Here is a 20,718-nt window from a genome sequence, read left to right as displayed (position 1 = left end):
CATATACTATCTTTAAAGTTTTTCTAAAATGTTTTAGCAAAGAAGTATATTGGACAGGTGAACATATATACTTGGCTTGTCAGCGCTTAGGAAAAGTTTCAAGTCCTGTTTGTGGGGACCTTATTAACTATCAGCGATTTTCTCAGAATGTAGATGCTGCATTTCCACTAAACGTAAGTTTTGTTTCTTATAGAATTTGAAATCTATTTAACTTTATTATTATAGAGTAAATAAAATGATTAAGTTAACTTTGCTCTTTGATATGGTTTTTAAATCATTAAGACCTTAAAATCCATTTCATTTTTTTTTAATATCCAGCTGTGATAATTGACTTAAAATTAAATTTTCATCTTCTGCATTTTTATAAGCTGTATTTTATTATTATTACCTTTTTCTATTGCTATTGAAATTATTAGGCAACCATGTTTGATGGGTTAGTTTGGTTTTGGCTAATTTGGGAAGCTGCAAATTTTTGTATATTGTACCGTTTAAAGACCCCATTAGGAAAAGCACTTGATACATTTCAAGCCATAGAAGGTAAATTTTTTTAATGATTAGTTCAATGATTTTAATAGTTTCTTTTATTATGTTAATCATCTGATGTTATAAGTATTATTTTTATTTTTTTAACATTTGCTAACTTTTGAAGCATGAGTTGTAAAATGCTGAGAATGCATATGAGCAGAATTTTAGTTTTCAATTTATTATTATTTGTCTAAAAGTCTTGCAAAAATTTAATTTACATTTCTGTAGGTGCTTTAAAGGAACTTGATGAAAAGTTTAGAGAAAAAAATAACTTGGAAAGTGGCAGCAAGAAAAGTAAAATAAAAGCAGGAGAAAAGACAGCAGAAGGTTAAAGTCTCAATCTGTTTGTTATGTTTCTATTTTGAAATTTTGAGGAAATCAATCTGTTTTTTATGTAAAGAGTTGTTGTATTGACAAGTTTTATGTATATCTTAGTTTGATTTGGTTTTATAACAGATTTTCCAAGAGAGGTTTACATGAAGCAAGCATTTGTTTTGTTGCTATTTTTGGAAAACCTAGAAAAGTTGATGTATAATGCTTATGAAGGAACAGCAATATCTCTGCCACCAGCTATTAAAGTAAGTTTTAGGAGATGTTACTGAAACCAGGTTACATAGAATAGTATTGAATGGTGGCCTTTGGTAATAATGTTGAGTAGGGTTGTTCAAAAAGGGCCATGGGAAGTTAAAGAACAGAGGTCTGGTTCTTATTTTTGTTTTTTAATTTTCTATAGCCCTTTTTACCCTTATACAATGTGGAAACCACATTGTTAAAGCTACCTTAAACTCAAAGTGTTTATGGGATCAGCAATCAATTTATGTATCTTTTTAAACAAACATACTTTAAATAGCATGTAAATGGCTTTTCAGATGGGCCCTATTGCTAAACTAACTTTTAAATAAAAATTAGAAGCTTTTGTAATCTTCAAGGTACAAAAAATAAATTTCAATATGATTTCTTATTTAAGTTGTAAAATTATCTCAATAAAATTCTGACAATAAATTACTATGAAATTATTAGCTTTGGCATAGTCAATTTTTTAATATTCTTTTTTCTCTTTACATAAAAAGTATCACTGTAAAAGTATTACTTCCAGATATAAGTGGGAAAATAGTGACAATTTTTTCAAAATTAAATCAAAGATTTCAAATAAAGTATGGGTTTCTGTAGTGTATGAGCCTTGGCACTGCTCTTTTTTTTTTCCACTTTTTTTTGAAGCCTAATTTTTTTTTTCTTTATGATTTTTTTTTTTTTTTTTAAACAAGAAAAGTTTATAGAAAATAAAGTAATAAAAATGTTTTAAAAATGATTAAAAAAATTCTTTAATTTTTTATAATATTTAGTTGTTGTTCTGAAAAGATGTAGTTAAGGGCTTAACATCTCATATATGGTTAACAAACTGATCATCATGATAATCAGTGGGTTTGATTTGGCATGCAATCACTGATCCAAAATTATTTCAACTTCATTTGATTTCAGCCATCTTTTATCAGGAATAATTTTTAGAATTTTCTCTTTTTTAGTCAGGGAGAACATTTTTTCGAACTAATCGAAGCACTTGCTGTGAGTGGTTAAATCGTATTCAAGAAAGTGTGACTGTATTATCAAACATGAGCGGAAATCCTGAAAAAGCTGTTAGAAATGGATATCTATGGCTTCAAAACTTGAAAAACTCTGGCAATACACAAGTATGTTTAATTTAAACATTCAAACTTAGAACATGCTGTTTTATTAAGGTTCAGACTTGAAACATGCAATATTTTTAAAGATTCAGATTTTGAACAAGCAATTTTTTTTAGGGTTCAGACTTTGAACATGCAATTGTAACTGTGGTTGATTCTCTAATGCAATTGCATTGTTATGAAAGTATTCATGGTGTTCTTGAATGGTCACGAAAAGTAGTTGGGAGACATTTCTTCTGGCTTTATGGTGCTATTACTAAAGCTAAAGGAAGGTATTATTTTTTATTTTATGATTTATATGATGAATTAGCACTTGTAATGACTTTTAAAGTAGATTTTTAGAAGACTTGCTAACTCTATTTTATTACCTTATTTTCAACTTACTCTAGCTTAGAAAATGCAGCAGAACAGTTTAAGTCAGCTCTGACACATTATCTGTCACCAGATCGTTTAAAAGAGGAGAATATTAATGAAACAAAAAAGACAACTGTCACTGTACTTACCAAAGATCCAGCAATAAATGCTGACCCTTTAAGTACTCAATTTCTTGTTTCTCAAGTAAGTTTTTTTCTTTTTGGAGATTAAGTTTGTATATCCAACTGGTTAAAAATAAAAACTATTGCTATTGATTTCATGTTTTTTAGACTGCTGATTGTTATTTGCAACTTTGCGATTGGACTGAGGTACAAAAATGGAATCAACATGTGATGGAACTAAAGCGCAAGTATCCTTCTTTGCATGGCTTACATACAACAATTGATTTAAGCTATGTTAAGTATGTGCTCTATTCAACATTAGTTTATGAAGTTATTTGTTGGTGTTTTTTTAACATACTTATTAAAATTATATTTCTATTGAGTGCATTTGATTTTCATAAAAACAGAATAAAAGTGCTACATTGAAGTTAGAACTTTTGCAAAATTCTTCACTTTATGCTTAAATTTCAGAGCTATGATGAAGTTTGAGGACCATGATTTTGCTGGTGTTCATGAGCAATTAGATATGATACCAGGAGCTACAATGTCAAATATGCTGCAAGAGCAATTTCCTGTTCTTGGCACAGTAAAAGAAGATAAATCTTATCAATCAAGTTCAAAAATTGATGATGATGATGCAAGTTTATTTATGATGGCTGATGGAATGTCTCCTCAAGCCATGTTGTGCCAAAGTCGGATTTTCTTAATGCAAGCACTAACATTGTATTGGACTTCTGGTTTAAATACATTAAAAGGAAGTCGTGTTGGTAGTCTTCATAGCTCTGTCTGGTAAAATACCATTTAAGCAAATTAAGCAGAGTTTTTGGAAGACTTTCTGATATTAAAGTCAAACTTCTTGTTAAATAGTTATTGTGATTTAAAATTTTTTTTAAATGATCTGCTTTAAAATGAAATTGTTTAATATGAAATATCATTTAATAGCAGTGTAAATACAATTTGAGACTTAAAGCCATTTAGAAGGGATAAAATAAGTGATATCAAATTATGCAATTTGTTGACTTAATCCAATTAAAATGTTTTTTTTTAGTGAAACATTTTAGATTAAAACTATAAAATTATAGCTATATATGGTTATTTTACTTATATTATAGGTTCATATACTGTGCTTTTTAAAATTTGGTTTGCATATAATTTTTATTACTGTCATTTATTAGGTATATAGATTTAAGAAAGCTTTTATTGATACATTTTACTACTTTCTTTATAGGGAGACTGTTGATAATTTGCTTTTACAAGCTAACAAGTCTGCTACTATACCACTTCAAACATTCATGCTTAACAATTCATTGAACAATGGTGCATCATTTCTTATGCAACTTAAATCAATAGCAGCCATCCGTGAAGCACTTATGAGTACAGAAGCTGACCAGGTTAAAATTGTTTTCAGTCTTATTTTAATAGTCAAATTAATCATCTTATGATGTAAAAGTATAGTCTATGCTTCAATTAACATACTTAACAGTTTTTCTCCCAATTATTATCTTAGGACTCAAATGTCACATTTATGAATGTTTATGGTCAAACACCTTACATTGATGCTCACAAAACAGATATTTGTTTGTTAAATGAAGCATTACGTACAGCATCTTATTTACAATTTCATCATACTTTGCATAAAAAAGGTTGGGTTGGACCTGCAGTTAGTGCACAAGATAAACTGCCTAATGTGCAAACCATTCAGACAATGACCGCTAAACTTGCACGTATACAAGGAAACAAGAAGCTTGCAGAATCTCTTTTAGCTAAACAGTTAAATATGCTTGAATCTAAAGGAGCAATTGATGGGAAAATGTATTTGACTGGAGGTGCTCAACTAAAGTTAAAACAGCTTTCTGCATCAGTTAGTTCTGGGAAAGTTATTGATCATCTTGCAGCAGTTGATATACTAAAAGAGTCAGCAAAGTTAAAACGAACTCTTGGAAATTTTTCTGAAGCTATTGATGTTTTATGTTCAAGTATTCTTCTGTCTGAGCGTCAACTTCTTGGATCAAACAATAAATCTACTAATATGCATGGCAAATTGTCTGAGATATCCTCAAGATCATTTGTCACTCTGTCCAAATGGATACTTACAGAGCCACGTCTTTTTACTTCAATTGGCGAAGCAGATGACTCTGTTACTATTGGTCCTAAAGTAAGAGAAGTTCTAAAAATTGTTACTAAGTCTGGGGGATTGGGAACTAAACTGCTTCAGAATTCATTTGCAAATAGCCTGTCCATGTCTGAAGGTGATGTTGCATGTGGGCAGTTGCTATATCACAGTACATATCGTTGCTCTACACTAGGGAAGACTTGGTTTGCTTATGCTGATTGGTGTTACAAATGGGGACGAAAAGCAGTGGAAAAGGAAAGGTAAAGATGAAACATTTTTAGTTATGTTAATTTAGTTTTGTTTTTCATTTTTGAATTTGTATTTATTCAAGGAATTGCATTTGTTCATGAATTTGTATTCTAACTAAAATTGCTATTTCTAGCACATTTGGAAGCATCGATCTTCTTGAAGAAGAAAAAGAAGGAATTCTAAAAATTCTTCCACAAAGTATTCCTCAAGAAGTGGTTGAGAAGATACTTGCTGTTCTCAGTAAAGGTCATTGTGCTAAAGATTATATATCTGAAGAAGATGATATGTCTGCTAATACTTTAAATTATGAGGTATACATACAGCATAATGTTATAATATAAAAAGTTTTTTAAGACTTTGTTTTTCATAAATTGTATCTGAATAAAGTATATAAAATAATGTTGAATTTCTTTGTTTGTATTTGACATATTTGGAAATCACCTTATATAATGTTCTCATGAAATATAATTCATATAAGATTCTTATGAAGTGTGACTGGAGAATGTTTTTTATCTAGCATTCAACTTCTAGTGATGAAGAGAAATTGAGTCAGCAAGTGTTAAATGTAGCGGAAGATTATTTAAAAAATCGTGAAGATGTTTTAAATGGACTTTTAGTTATTTGGAAAAATATTATTGAAAGAGTATTTGCACATTATCGACAGGCAGCAGCAGCATACTTTACTTACCTGAAGCTATCTGGAACTGAGGTACTTTTAAAGTATTTGAGTAAAATAATCAATCAGTTCACTGTAAATTCAAAATATACTAATTTAAAATAAAGGTCATTTATTTTGCTGGATATTACATTAGTGTATCATTAGCAAGATTTTAACTTTTAGTAATGGCAGTCAGGGTTGAGAATGGTGGTGTTCTTTTTTTTTTTTTAAATGTCATTAAAATGATTAGTCGCTTAGAATATTATTTTTTAAGTTTTATTAAGTTTAAAAGATATCTAAATAACAAGTTTCTTCATTTCATTTTGTTAATTTTCATTAGAACTGTTATGTTTCTTTTGAAGGCTTTTTTTCAATTTTAATTTTTTTTGACAAAATCTGAAAAATTAAAAACAATGTACAACATATCCTAAAATTTTAGATTAAAGAAAATAGAAAAACTAAATATTTGGCTAATTAACTTCAGATTCAGTATATACAATCATAATTGTGCTCATCAGTCATGTCTAACTGTGATCCATCAGAGTCTGAATATTTTTTTTCAAAAGTTGTACCTTGGTTTGTTGGCAAGTCTCCAGTATTTTCTAGGGCCAAATTGTGCACAATAAATACTAGTTTTGTAGCTTAATATCTTACAGTCAACTGAATGTATGTGGTAATGGCAACTAAGTAGCATTAGTTTTTCTTTAGGACGCTATTAGTTTTTTGTCACATGTATTACCTGTTATTGCATTTTAATTCACTTACAATCTTTTCATCATTAATTTTGCACTAATAACGTTTTGGACTATGAAGTCTTTTCTTTTTGCTAATACTGCCTTAATGGCAGGTTCTTCAGTTTTCAAAACTGGTTACAACATACACTCAGGCTGACTCAGTACAAGCAGTGAGTTTGTGTCTTTAAAACAAAGTTGATGCTAATTGGTTGTTTTAACAATCTTAGAATATTTTAACTTGTCTACCATATTTATTTTTTAGTTTTGATTAGATTTTTTTCAATTAACTTTAATTGTGGTTCAATCAGCATCTAATAAAACAAACTATAGAAATTTTTTCATTTTGATTTTCTTTTCTGAAAATATAAAATAATTTCAAAAATGATGGCATCTCAATATTTACAGTGGTTATCAGGATTTATTAAAAAATTTGTTGCAATTTACTTGTTTCCTATATGCAGGAGGTTTAGAGATCAAATCCTTCTCTTCACTCTCCTATTTTCTTATATTTTAGGAAAAGTAATTTTAGAAATATATTCAGTGTATATATACTTCTGGAAAAAATTTGTTTAAAACTAAACTGAATTTAAAAACTGAATTTAAAACTAAACTGTATTTCATTAATTAGGTCTAACCCCCTAAGTTTTTAAAGTTTTTTAAAAAACAATTTGTTTTTTTTTTGTTTGTTTGTTGTTTTTTTTGTAGTGATTTTTAAAATTTATAAAATTATTTTTAAGTCAACAAATGTTGCTGATGCACACAAGCACTGTGAGTATGGAAACATTACTGCAACACTGAGATTGCTTCGTTTGCTTGTTAAGTATTCAGGCGAGTTAAAGCAACACTTAGAAGCTTCTTTTGAACAGACACCTACTAAACCTTGGAAAGGTAACTTTTGTTCTATTTTTTATTGTCAACAATAAAATAAATGCTATATGTTTTTTTAAATTTGATTTTTTGAGAATATCATTTAAAAAGTTCATTCTTTTCAGGAATAATACCTCAACTATTTGCACGCCTTAACCATCCTGAACCATATGTGCAAAAGAGTGTTGCAAGCTTACTATGTCGTTTAGCTAAAGATTCACCAGAGTTGATTGTTTATCAAACTGTTGTTGGATGCTCAGATATTATGCCACAACAACAACTCAGCAAAACATCTGCAGCTGGTGAAATTTGCTCTTTCTTAAAAAATTGTTCATAGAATTTCATCAAATTTATCATTAAGCCCATTAAATGATCTTTTTGTTTCCTAGGGATTCTTAGGGCTTACCACTATCAAATTGAGGATGAATGTGAACAACCTGTTGAGGAAGATATCTCATGCATAGAATTACCAGTTGAAGCTCAAGTTCCATCACAAGAAGATGTAGCCTTTATATCTGTAGAGGAACGAGTTATGCAGTCCTCTTTACATATCATTCTTGATGCCTTAAATGAAGATGATTGTAATCTTGTACAAGAAGTTAAGTGTGTGGTTTCAGAGTTACGAAGAATCACCCTTTTATGGGATGAACTGTGGTTGGGATCTCTTACACAACTACATCAAGAAGCTCAAAGGTTTGACTTTCAAAAAATAACAAAATGAAAAGAATTTCTATAATCAAGCTAAATGTATTTTAAATCATTTTAATTGATTATATTTATTTTAAGGAGGATGTCTCAACTCGATGCAGAAATTAAGCGTGTAGATGTGAATCAAACTTTAACACATGCACAGAAACAAATCTTAATAAAAGAAAAACATACAGCCCTTATGAGACCAGTTAGAGCTTTGTTTTAAACATAATCTGTCTGCTCATTTTTTAACATTCAAAAAAACAAACTGTAATCTGTATTAGTCTTAGGTGATTTAAATTTCTTTTTTTTAGCTGATATATGCTCTTGAAAGGCTTCAAAAAATAACTTGTCAAGTGCCTGAAACTGCCCATGAAAAAATGTTTCAAGCTAATTTTTCTTCACAAATTGATAAGGCAATAGAAGCTGTTAAGAATCCAATTGATCCCTCAAAACCAGAGCTTAACTGGGAAAATGTTAAGCAGGTAATTTTTAAAAATTTTTAGCTTTTTTCTATTTTTCTATTTTTCTACTTCACTAATATCTTATTGTTTATGAAAATGATGCATTCTGTACTGCCAAATGTAATGGCTTTGGTTTCTTAATGCTGTATATCCAGATTCTTGCTACCAATATGAATTTTTAAATTTTTTAAAATAATGTTCTTATTTTAATAATTAGTTATATCAAACTCTACAAATTCGTGCTCAGAAGCATCCAATGTCAAACTTACAAATGGAAGAAGTGAGTCCAATTTTGGCAAAAAGCAAGTTCTCACTCATGCCTATGCCTGGAATTGATCAAAATATTGAGCAGGTAAATTATTGTTGTGGGAAAAACATTGTTAAAAGTTTACATATTCTAAGTCTGTAAGTAAGTGAATTTAGATAATGGAAATAATATACTAAAACTCATTTAAATCAGGCCCTAAAGTAAGTATTTACAGGCATTTAGTTTTGAATGTATTAGAGCATCAAAGTGTAAACACCATATGATATAGTTAAAATATTTTACAAATTTAGAGTGATTATTTGATATTCTTAGCTTTAAATTCTGGTGCTTCATCACTTTTTTTTTTTTTCATTTTTACTAGGAGGTCAGACTTCAAGGTTTCAGAAATGAGATACAAATCCTGCCAACAAAAACAAAACCAAAAAAGCTTATAATGATTGGTTCTGATGGTCAACAGTAAGTTTGTTTAAATGTTTTAATGCTATGTCTTGTAGTTTTGTTAAAAAGTTTACATCATGTCTTTTTATATTCTTAAATTTGATGAAGTAAGCAACTTATTTTCTAATAAAAGTTTCAAAATTTTCATAATAATTGTTACACTGAAAATTATTCGTTATAATTATTGCATTGATAAAACAAACAAAAATTTCATCCGCTCTCAAAATTTAAACATTTTTCAGATAAAAAGTGCAGGAATATACACACATACATACATTTTGGCTGACTAGTTTTGCAATTAAAACACAAAATCAGAAAATGATGCTAAAAGTATTCTTTTAAAAGTAAAAATGTATTATTCCTAAAGGCATTGAAAATAAAAGTTTTATAGTAATGCAGTGAAAAGAAACGAATGTCAGTATTTATTATCATTAAAATTTAAAAAGGTCAAAAATACTTGATAAGTTTCCAAAATTTGCCTTTAGGTATTATTTTTTCTTAATGAAAGTTAAAATATCATTAGTAAAAAAAAACTTGTGTATATATACACAAGTTTTATAGTGTATATATTACAAGTTGTATATATACACGCCAAAAAAATCACCAAGAATTTTTTTTTAATATATTAAAAAAGAAAAAAAACCACTAAGTTGTTTTTTAAAGAAAGTCACATGTAATATGCACAGTAGAGCATCCCCCCCCCACCCCAACATGTTTATCTTCCTTTGAAGCAGTAGAGCATCCCCCATATGTTTATCTTCCTTTGAAACAATAGCTTTGATTGACACTCAGAATAATAATTGACAATTTTTTTGCTGTTGACTATCAAATTTTGAGTTTGAAAAATATTTCTAAACATAATCTAGATTATGTTCTATTATCTCTGTAACAACATTTATGCATTTTTTCCAGGTCCCCATTCATGAATGATCTGCCAGTTTTATTCAATGTCACCCCCACATCTGAGGATTAGCCTTGTTCTGCTAGGGGTGACAACTTTAAAATAATAGTACTTTAAATTGTTTCAGTAATATCATCAAAATATGAGATCTAAACACTCTGGCAACTCATGACATGTTTATGCTTAGATCCTATTGTAATGGGTTTTAGATAAAATTCTTTTTATGCTTCTTTTTAAGAATATTAGCTATAATTGTTGTTCCAATGTGAATTTATGAGAAATTATTTAGGTATCCATACTTATTCAAAGGACTAGAAGATTTGCATTTAGATGAACGAATAATGCAATTTTTGGAGATATGCAATCATATGTTTTCTAAAGAAGATAGGTACATTTTTGTTGTACAATTTCTATAGTAAAGTTTTCTATTTTTCATTTATTAAATGATAAAAAAACTACAATATTATTTGTAAAAGTGTTATTGTAGTTTTTAAATTCGTTTTAAAATAAATTTTTTATAAAATTTCTTTTGACCATAAATTCGTATGTTCTTTGATTCTTAAATATTTTTAAAGATTCTTATCTCAAAGTTTATTTGTTATTAATAATTTATAGTTAATAAGTTTATCAAAATATTATAATTGTATCTTAAGTAACTTAGGAACTTAAGTTGTTGTTTAAATGCCTCAAATACTTAAATTTTTGCTCAATTTAACAAAAAAAACTTTACTTAAGTAAATTTATATTACTTAAGTAAGTTTATTTTGCTTAAGTAAATTTTTATCACTTAAGTAAAGTTTTTTTGTTAAACTCAACAAATAAATCATATTTTAAAAAGATTTTCAATTTTGTATACAGCTACTAGTGACATTTTGATTTTTGAATGACTTTGCATGCATCTGGAATGAATTAAATTGAAGATAGTTCAGTTTAAAGCGTTGCAATAATGAAGGTTGTTGGCTTAATGAAATATGAAGATGACCTTGAATTGATTGAAACAATGCTCAAGAATTTACATGAATACATACATAAATACATACATTAATAGATACATAAATAGATACATAAATACATACATACATACATACATACATACATACATACATACATACATACATACATACATACATACATACATACATACATACATACATACATACATACATACATACATACATACATGCATACATACATACAAGCAAAGTGTTTGTAATGATTTAGTTGTTTGTAATAATATGTTTGTAATGCCAGCGCTATAAACAACCAGTTACTTTAAGTTACTGACTTTTTGGTTGAACCAAGTGAGAGTTCCAAAATTTTGCTTTTTTATTTAATCTTTTCAATAACTCATATTGAATCCTGTAGTTGAAGAATTGATAAATTTAAAAAAATGCTTGTTCATTAATGATATTTACTCCATGAATAATTTTGGATATTTGGATACAGTCACCTCTTTGTTTCCTAAATTCTAGAGAAGGTAGTTTTAGTTTTTCAAGTTTCTTTGAATAACTTATTTTCTTAGAGTTGGAGCGCATTATATTCTTTACTCTGAATTTTGATTTGAGAAGGATCGTTTCTCAATTCAGATTGGAGAAGGATCTTTTCTCAATTCAGATTGGAGAAGGATCTTTTCTCAATTCAGATTGGGCACTTGAGCTTTAGAGTAATTAGCAAATAGTACTAGATCATTAGGAATGCCATTTAAAAAATCAGACCTTTTGGAGCTGAAGAAGTTTGTTTTTTTATTTTTAAAAAGTTTGTCAATTTATCTCAACAAACTTAAAAGATCAAGATACAACTATCTGATTTTTGAGTGATGAAAAGTATTTCTGAAATGAAGAAATATTGGAATTGGGAGGCCTTTTAAGATATTTAGAAGTACTAAAACAGTATGATTCTCAAAAAGAATCTATTTTAGAGTATCCAAAGGAAAAAGAACTCCCAATTATAGCAAAAGATATTTGTTCACATATTTTTTAAAGATGCATCCGCATTAAATCTTTACAAACAAAAAAAGAGTAAGGCTGAAAAACTTGACCATTCCTTAGCCCAAATTTCCAGTTTAGTAATAAGACTTCCTTAAATATTTTGGCTTACATCAAAAAAGGAATGGCTGTGTTTGAAGTGTTAAGTGACTGTATTTTTAAGTCTGCCATGATCATCAGTTAAAAGCAGAAAGATGCTTTAGTGCTGCTGGATTTTTTTATTACTGAGTTGTGAACATCGTTGAGTGATAAATTGATTAACACATTTTTTGCATTCTGAAAGTTTATTTGCAGCTTGAAAGTTTAGTTATGTTTTGTTGTAGTTATATAGTACTATCACTCTAAAATGCATATTATAATTCATTGTTTAGAAATTACTTAAAGTTACTAATGGTGATGAATTTTTTGGGAAGGAAATGTTTGAAAATTTAAAAATAAGAGTATTTAAATTTATAGTATAAGTTTTGTATATTTGTATAGTTAGATATATGTATTAATATATTTAATTAATTACATAATGGTATATTGATATAATGAATTATATAATATATTCGTATGATAAATTAAAAAACAACATAAAAAGGCTTTTTTTTAGTATGATCTTAAGTTTAAAAATCAAAAAGTTGCTAAAATTATATCTTCAATTAAAAGTTTTTGTAATTAAAGGTTTTAAAACATTAACAATATTTAAAATGGTTATAGTAACTGCATGAACATTTTATTATTAATATTTTACTTATATAGAGCTAGTGAACAGAAATACTATGCACGTCATTATTCTGTTACACCACTTGGTCCGAGATCTGGGTTAATTCAATGGGTAGATGGTGCTACACCATTGTTCACATTATATCGTCGGTGGCAACAGAGAGAGGCAGCTGCTCAAGCAGTAATGAAAAACCAAGTAAATATACTACATTCTCTGCTAATCAAATATATTATAAAAGCTTTGTAAATATACTACATTCTCTGCTAGTCAAATTATATTAATAAAGCTTAGTATTAAAGACAGTTTTTACTTTGGATTTTTAGGGTGATAAAAATGGTCAAATTAGTGTGCAAGCACCAATGCGTCCTACAGAGTTGTTTTACAATAAAGTGATGCCATTTTTAAAAGAAAAGGTATGTTAACATATTTCTTGTTATTTTACTTTTTATTATCATTATTTTTCTTCTTATTGTTGTTGTTGTTGTTGTTGTTGTTGTTGTTGTTGTTATTGTTGTTATTATTATTATTATCATTATTATTATTATTATTATTATTATTATTATTATTATTATTATTATTATTATTAATATCATTATTATTATTATTATTATTATTATTATTATTATTATTATTATTATTATTATTATTATTATTATTATTATTATTATTATTACTATTATTATTATTATTATTATTATTATTAATATCATTATTATTATTATTATTATCATTATTATTATTATTATTATTATTATTATTATTATTATTATTATTATTATTATTATTATTATTATTATTATTATCATTTTATTATTATTATTATTATTATTATTATTATTATTATTATTATTATTATTATTATTATTATTATTATTATTATTATTATTATTACTATTATTATTATTATTATTATTATTATTATTAATATCATTATTATTATTATTATTATTATTATTATTATTATTATTATTATTATTATTATTATTATTATTATTATTATTATTATTATTATCATTATTATTATTATTATTATTATTATTATTATTATTATTATTATTATTATTATTATTATTATTATTATTATTATTATTATTATTATTATTATTATTATTATTGATTTGTATGAAGATTGTCCTGGTTACTGTTCCTTTTTTTGTCACTTTTATTACAGTAAATTTAAAATTTTCTTTTACAACTAGGGGTTAGATTCTAATGTACTAAGGAAGGAATGGCCTTTACCTGTTCTCCGAAAAACTCTGCAAGAGCTGTCCAATGATACACCTGATGACTTACTTAGCAGGTAACATTTTAAAGAAGAATATCAGTTATAAGTTTCATGCACAATAACTGGTAATAATTGATCTCAACAATATTAGTGCAAAATAATTGCAGTAATATTGTTGTTGTAGCCCAATAACCACAACTTTTTTTTTCATTTTCTATCTCTTTTTTTTTAGAGAACTTTGGTGCTCTAGTGCAAATTCTTCTGATTGGTGGAAGATGACTCAGACATATTCTCGGTCTGCTGCTGTAATGTCTATGATTGGTTATGTAATTGGTTTGGGAGATCGTCATTTAGACAACATTCTTATTGACCTTACAACTGGAGAAGTTTGTTTAATTTAATTATTTTCACAATAAGTTTCATTTGTCTTGTTAATGTATTAATCATGCATTATGTCTCATTTTTTTTGTTTTGGAAATAAGATTCCTTTTTTTTTTTTTTTTTTTTTGCAGATTAGTTATTAGTATTATGTCAGGCATGTGTACCACAATTTGAAGAACTAATAGAATAAATGTTAATCCTTGTTAAGAGTATTTTTATCAATGATTGACCTCTTCATTAATAATTATTTTCAAGGAGTTATTTTTCCTCTTTTACGCAAATATTTTTCAACCTGATACCAGGCTGAACTATCTTTGCGTAATCAGCTCCTTAGTCAGATAAACTTACAAAAAGGTAGATTTTTATTACTATGAGAAAAATAAACAATTGCCTATTTTGCTATTAGGTTATTTCAATGAAAATAAAACATTTTTTATACAGCAGATTTATTTTGAAATCTATACTAAATAGAAGTCAGTAAAGATTTTATGACATGTCTTAACACATTTTTTTTTAAGGTTGTTCACATTGATTACAATGTGTGTTTTGAAAAAGGTAAAGCACTACGTGTTCCTGAAAAGGTTCCTTTTCGAATGACACGAAATATGCAAGTGGCACTTGGTGTTAGTGGTGTTGAGGTAATGGTCTCCATTTTTTAGAATTTAACTTTTGCTTATTTAAATTTATATACCATATGCAAAAATAACTTATCATAGCTCACTCTGATGCAGTCCTTCAGTTTCTGTGACAATGTTATATTTAATATGTAATTATTAATTTTCGTTATTATTGATTTTTAGGGAATTTTTCGAAATTCATGTGAAAAGGTTATGCAAACTCTCCGTCAAGGTCGAGAGATACTTTTAACACTCCTTGAAGCATTTGTTTATGACCCATTAGTTGACTGGACAATTGCAAATGATGCTGCATTTGCTGGTGCTTTTTATGGTGGGGGAGGTGGGGCAGATGAAACCTATAGGTATCGTAAAGAGATGGAGCGTGGAATAACACAGACTTTATTGTCCACTCGAGTTGCTGAGATGAAAGTTTCCTGGTCTGCCAACAAGTCAGTAATTTTTCTGGGTTGTAGACTTTTAGTAAACATTGAATTATACAAAATTACAAAATGTAATTTCACTGTTTTGTGGCAGATTGTGGGGTTAAACATGTTTTTGTGTCCCATGATGGCACAAAAACTGGTTTAATGCACAGTCGCTGCAATATTTTTGAAAGTCTATTTTTAATGGCAAGCAAAGTAAAATATTTGAAGATTGCATAACAGTTTAACAGTAAAATATCAATTCTTAGTTCTATGTGCCCTACTTTTTTTTAGAGATGAGTTAACTAGTTCATTAAATACATTAAAAGGTCTGCTTGAAAGCTACTGTACTGCACTGAATTCACAGTGGTATTCTTATGAAGAAATATACATGCTCAAACATCAAGCAGCTCTTTTAAAAGCTGCTCTAAATATTCCAGATCATCCATTGCACAGTTTGCAGTCTAGGTAAGTTATGCAGCTAATCAATACTTTTTTCCTTTTTTCCTTTTTTTATTTGTTTCATTTTAAATCTTCAGTTTATTATTTTGATTTACTAGCACAAAATTTTTTAATATTTTTTGTAGGTATGACAAACAAGCTAAATTGCTTTCTGATCTGAAGCATTGGAAAGATAAAATAAGTGCCAAGCTTTCTGAGTGTGAAAAAATGCACAATGATTTTGAAGTATGCAGTACAATATTCATGTTCAATTTTTATTAAATATACCAAAGTTTACTAAAACATTTAAACTTTCAATAACATAAGATAATTTTGCATAAAGTTTCTGTATTAATTTTGATTTTAAGAATCAATATTTGTATAAATTTCCTCCTAGCTATCCTTTCTAGAATTGCAAAAATTTCGTTCTAGCATGTATTCCTTTGTATTCATAATGGCAGTATTCCCAGTTTATACCCTGAAGTATGCAAAATGGTTGATGTTGGTCCTCCTTGCTATGTTGCTGCTGTTGATTTTCTAAACAGTGCTGGTCAATCAAATATTGTAGTTCAAGGAGACCAAATTGAAATGGAGATCACTTCAACACTGAACCAAAGACGCTTGGCTTTGCGATCCTGTTTAGACACAATAGTGTCTTATTCATCTTTTGTTAGTCAGGTAATTTTCTTTTACAAAATTTTTTTTCATATTTAAAGATAATTTCATTGCACATCCTATTATAATTTGCAATTAGGCAAAATCTAAATTAAATTTGTTAATTTAGTTCTCCACCAGTTATGTAAAGCATAGTAGTTTATCAAACTGGATATTTTTACTGAATTCTCTTCTAAATGAATCTTCACTCAGCAAATGTAAAGAAGTATTGCAGAATCATCAAGAATATTTTCAACGTAGAAAGTTGTTACTCAAAGAAATTGAATCATCTGTTATTGGACTAGAAAATAAACTACATCAGTATTTTACAGAACAAAATAACAAGATGATAAAGGTTTTCTTATTCCTGTTTTTAAATAAAAAAATTGTATGTATTTTTTCAAAAATGGTTTTGTTAAAATATTGTTATTGTTTAGCTATATGAACGAAGAAATCATGAGCGTGCTGAAACATCCTTACTTTCTGGGCCTGTTACTGAGACATGGAATGCTTTGCGCAAGTTTAATGGTGAAGCTGGCACACCAGGTGCTATAAGTTTAGCATGTGTTACTGTAACTGCTCTGAGTACTTTAAACAAAAGGCAACTGGTTATGGAGAATGCAGCTGCAGGTCAGTTTTTATAAATGCTGGGCATTATATGCAATATAAATATCTATATTTAGATTGCAATATAAATATCTATTATTTTGAAATTATCTTTTTTTCTTTAAGTTCAAGTTCAGTGACTACTTAAAGTATTTTTAAAAATATTTTTTAACCAACTCAATCTTTGTTTGTGTGTGTGTGTGTGTGTGTGTGTGTGTGTGTGTGTGTGTGTGTGTGTGTGTGTGTGTGTGTGTGTGTGTGTGTGTGTGTGTGTGTGTGTGTGTGTATCTGTGTGTATCTGTGTGTTGCATATATGATAAACATGCAAGTTTTTTTTTTAGTTTAATGATTTTAATTATTTTTGATTTAATGAGTTCAGTTGCTGGTGACCGCCTAATGCATTTGACATCTCGAGATGGTGACTGGTTTTTGGATGAGTTATGTACTATGTGTGGCAATATTTCTCAATTACTCTCTGTACTAAAAAACAATCCTTTAAAACAAAGTACTTTTAAAGCAAATCAAACTGATTCAATGGATGGAATATTATGCAGTATGCAAGTGGTGGGCTCAGCTGTGAAAGCATATAATAGCTTGCAAGAGTTGATGTCTAATTTTCGTTCAATAATAGTTCCTGAAGCTGTCAAATCTTTTCTCAATAATGACCCTTCTGTGCTATATGTTACAGAAACTATCAATCAAATTGTTCAAATGAGTTCAGTGAGTTTGCTCAGTTTGTGTGAGCAATTCCACATGTGCTTCAAAGAGAAGACAGAAGTCCCTGAAGATTTGATAAATATTGTAAATGGATTGAAAAATCATCTTGAACAGTTAACTGAAGCAGAAAATATTGATCAAGGGGAAGGTAAATTTTTAACACATCTTTTTTTCTATGATCAGAAAAAACTCAGAACAACATGGTTAATCCTAGATAAAAATATTCAAAAAAATGATTGTTTGACTCAACCAAGTGTTAATGCTAAATGTTTTTATAAAATTTAAAATTAAATTTTTCTAATACATAAAAGATATGTTCTTAGTATAAAATTTTCTTACATTTAACTTTTTCTATTACAATTTAAAGTATAAAACATCAAATTTATAATGCAGATAATTCCAATTCAAGTCACATGTCTGCAGGACAAATGTTGCTGGCATGTTTTAGTGGCTTGTTTACAAAAGTTGAGGTTGAATTGATGGGGTTATATGAATCATATAGGAAAGTTAAAATGCCAAATGGATTTGATGATTTGCAACAGGAACAAAGAACTTTACAGGCAAGTTTTAAAATCATTTAAAGTGTCTTTCTGAGGCCTTACTCACTAACCATAAAATGGTTTGCTAACCGTTTTATTTAAGAGTTTTTTATTTAAAATTTTTAAAAATGGGTTAATTTTATGTAAATATTTCTCATTTATGGTTAAAATGCTTTTACTTTTTCTTCTATGTATTCATAATCTTTTATGATGTATGAAGTTCTGTGATTTATGCATGAAATTCTCTGGATTATGTATAATCTTTTCTTTCTATTGTACAGCTTAGTAAGCACATAAGTTTATCACCAAATTCAAAATGGTCCAACTTTTTGTTTCTGAAAAAATTGATTGCTATACAAACATTTTTCGATGCATGTCTTCACCAGTCAAGTAAGTCATTGGTTTTGGTATCAATTTTTATTATAAAGATATTATTAAGATTTTGTCTCTAAATTTAATATTACATACTTCTGAGCTTTATAATTACGCTTATCAGAGGCATTCTATTTATTTAGCGGCTACTCGTGAAATTAATATATCGATTCATTCTTTGAATTCTCCATCTGATAATCCCACAGAATCAGGTCGAATGTTTCGTGTTTTCAATGAAGAACTTCTCTGTTTACCAGTAAAGCAGTTTATTGCAGAATGTGTTCAGTGTTTTATGGTTGGTTTACCTTCTCAAGCTGTCAATGTTCTTTCAATTTGTTATGCCTCTCTGCTTGCTCCAAACTTCCTTAAAGATGTACAAGAAAGTAGAAAGATTGTAACTTCAATGGAGGAACTTTGCAAAAAGGTACTTTTAAAACTTCTTACTAGCTAATTTTTGTTTTTTAACTTTTTATAATTAATTTACACTTTGTTAAGATTGTTGAGGTAAATCTAAAATCAAACAGCTTTTCCCACCAACACTTGTCACAAGCTGGGACTTTAATCAATGCCCATGATGTTGCATGGCGAAAGCATGATCTTTCTAGGTAATTTTTTAAAGTTAAATTTCTAAGCAACAATATATATATATATATATATATATATATATATATATATATATATATATATATATATATATATATATATATATAGAGAGAGAGAGAGAGAGAGAGAGAGAGAGAGAGAGAGAGAGAGAGAGAGAGAGAGAGAGAGAGAGAGAGAGAGAGAGAGAGAGAGAGAGAGAGAGAGAGAGAGAGAGAGAGAGAGAGAGAGAGAGAGAGAGAGAGAGAGAGAGAGAGAGAGAGAGAGAGAGAGAGAGAGAGTATTATAGAAATTATGTTAATATTTCCTGTAAGAGTGCTCAATACAGCGTAAAATAAGTAGAGCGAATATATTATTTTTGTTATTATATAAACTAAATAATTAGCTTGGTTTATATTACATTACTTAAAGTTTCACGGAATAACGATCATCAGATGTTATAAACCGATTTATATATATTTTTAAACCGGTTTATAACATCTGATGATTGCTATTGCATGAAACTTTAAGTAATGTAATATAAACCAAGCTAATTATTTAGTTTATTTAACAACAAAAATAATATATATATATATATATATATATATATATATATATATATATATATATATGTAACACAAGCACATAAACATGCATACATGAATATTTTGACATTTGTCAATTTATAACAGTTTATGATAAAAGCTTTGTAATTTATTGAAACTTAAAAAAACTTGATTATATACAGGAGACTTGATGCTTCAATTGCTGCACAGAAAGATGTAGTTCAGCGAGCACAACAACAACTGGCAAGATATCAAGTAATTTATTCCTTGATAATTTTAAGAAACAGAACTGTGTTATAGGGTTTGTTTCTGTGTAATTGATTTTTTTAATTAATTCTGAGCGCTGAAATAATTCAATTAAACATTTAGTGGCTCAATGAAGAGATATTGTTTGTTAATGGTAGAAAGCGCAATCAACCTTTAGCAAATCCTACCAAAGTATCAGTTATTAATGATATTAAAAAGGTAAAGATAAAACTCTGTAAAAAAATGCAAAAAACTAACAAAATATTATTAAAATTATTATTTTTTAAATTCTTTTATTTTCTATTTCTATTATTAATGTGAGACATAAAAAATTCTCCTGTGTGTCTTATACTTGTTGTTGTTTTAGCGTATGGCATCAATTAATCAAGTAGAACAATGTATGCCTGGTTTAATGGAGAAGTATAATCAACTTCAATCAAGCATAGAACAGCGTCTAAAGTGGGCATCAGGTGCTAATCCTGCTCTTCATAGTGTGCTAAAGAACTTTGATGAAACTGTAGCTAAAAGAAAGAATTTTTTACTTGTAAGTGTTTTTATGCAGGATTGGATATTTACAGTAAAATTTTTCTTAAA

The 20,718-nt window shown here is 28.0% G+C and overlaps 1 protein-coding gene across 1 annotated transcript in view; it reads left to right on the top strand.

Annotated features, from left to right (window-relative positions):
- LOC145184921 (serine/threonine-protein kinase SMG1-like) overlaps window positions 1-20,718 on the top strand; it is a 42,955-nt gene that overhangs the window by 15,439 nt on the left and 6,798 nt on the right. The window contains exons 22-61 of the mRNA XM_090094174.1: window positions 38-173; window positions 417-537; window positions 754-852; window positions 982-1,103; window positions 2,049-2,213; window positions 2,325-2,479; window positions 2,597-2,765; window positions 2,852-2,982; window positions 3,155-3,472; window positions 3,912-4,074; window positions 4,191-5,056; window positions 5,179-5,356; window positions 5,563-5,754; window positions 7,175-7,325; window positions 7,430-7,606; window positions 7,694-7,997; window positions 8,091-8,202; window positions 8,309-8,479; window positions 8,676-8,810; window positions 9,088-9,182; window positions 10,355-10,453; window positions 12,795-12,954; window positions 13,083-13,172; window positions 13,959-14,059; window positions 14,217-14,370; window positions 14,884-15,003; window positions 15,166-15,431; window positions 15,699-15,872; window positions 15,992-16,091; window positions 16,278-16,523; window positions 16,630-16,854; window positions 16,937-17,129; window positions 17,485-17,970; window positions 18,216-18,382; window positions 18,643-18,751; window positions 18,877-19,157; window positions 19,229-19,338; window positions 20,061-20,133; window positions 20,248-20,343; window positions 20,492-20,668. Coding sequence (XP_089950300.1) covers window positions 38-173; window positions 417-537; window positions 754-852; window positions 982-1,103; window positions 2,049-2,213; window positions 2,325-2,479; window positions 2,597-2,765; window positions 2,852-2,982; window positions 3,155-3,472; window positions 3,912-4,074; window positions 4,191-5,056; window positions 5,179-5,356; window positions 5,563-5,754; window positions 7,175-7,325; window positions 7,430-7,606; window positions 7,694-7,997; window positions 8,091-8,202; window positions 8,309-8,479; window positions 8,676-8,810; window positions 9,088-9,182; window positions 10,355-10,453; window positions 12,795-12,954; window positions 13,083-13,172; window positions 13,959-14,059; window positions 14,217-14,370; window positions 14,884-15,003; window positions 15,166-15,431; window positions 15,699-15,872; window positions 15,992-16,091; window positions 16,278-16,523; window positions 16,630-16,854; window positions 16,937-17,129; window positions 17,485-17,970; window positions 18,216-18,382; window positions 18,643-18,751; window positions 18,877-19,157; window positions 19,229-19,338; window positions 20,061-20,133; window positions 20,248-20,343; window positions 20,492-20,668 — 7,387 coding nt within the window. The remainder of the gene's footprint in view (window positions 1-37; window positions 174-416; window positions 538-753; window positions 853-981; window positions 1,104-2,048; window positions 2,214-2,324; window positions 2,480-2,596; window positions 2,766-2,851; window positions 2,983-3,154; window positions 3,473-3,911; window positions 4,075-4,190; window positions 5,057-5,178; window positions 5,357-5,562; window positions 5,755-7,174; window positions 7,326-7,429; window positions 7,607-7,693; window positions 7,998-8,090; window positions 8,203-8,308; window positions 8,480-8,675; window positions 8,811-9,087; window positions 9,183-10,354; window positions 10,454-12,794; window positions 12,955-13,082; window positions 13,173-13,958; window positions 14,060-14,216; window positions 14,371-14,883; window positions 15,004-15,165; window positions 15,432-15,698; window positions 15,873-15,991; window positions 16,092-16,277; window positions 16,524-16,629; window positions 16,855-16,936; window positions 17,130-17,484; window positions 17,971-18,215; window positions 18,383-18,642; window positions 18,752-18,876; window positions 19,158-19,228; window positions 19,339-20,060; window positions 20,134-20,247; window positions 20,344-20,491; window positions 20,669-20,718) is intronic.

This window comes from Hydra viridissima, unplaced genomic scaffold (genome assembly GCF_058129835.1).
Source record: "Hydra viridissima isolate aposymbiotic clone 2 unplaced genomic scaffold, HvirCarnegie_v1 scaffold_7, whole genome shotgun sequence".
Classification (NCBI taxonomy): domain Eukaryota; kingdom Metazoa; phylum Cnidaria; class Hydrozoa; order Anthoathecata; family Hydridae; genus Hydra; species Hydra viridissima.
This window is presented reverse-complemented; position numbering and strand designations above follow the sequence as displayed.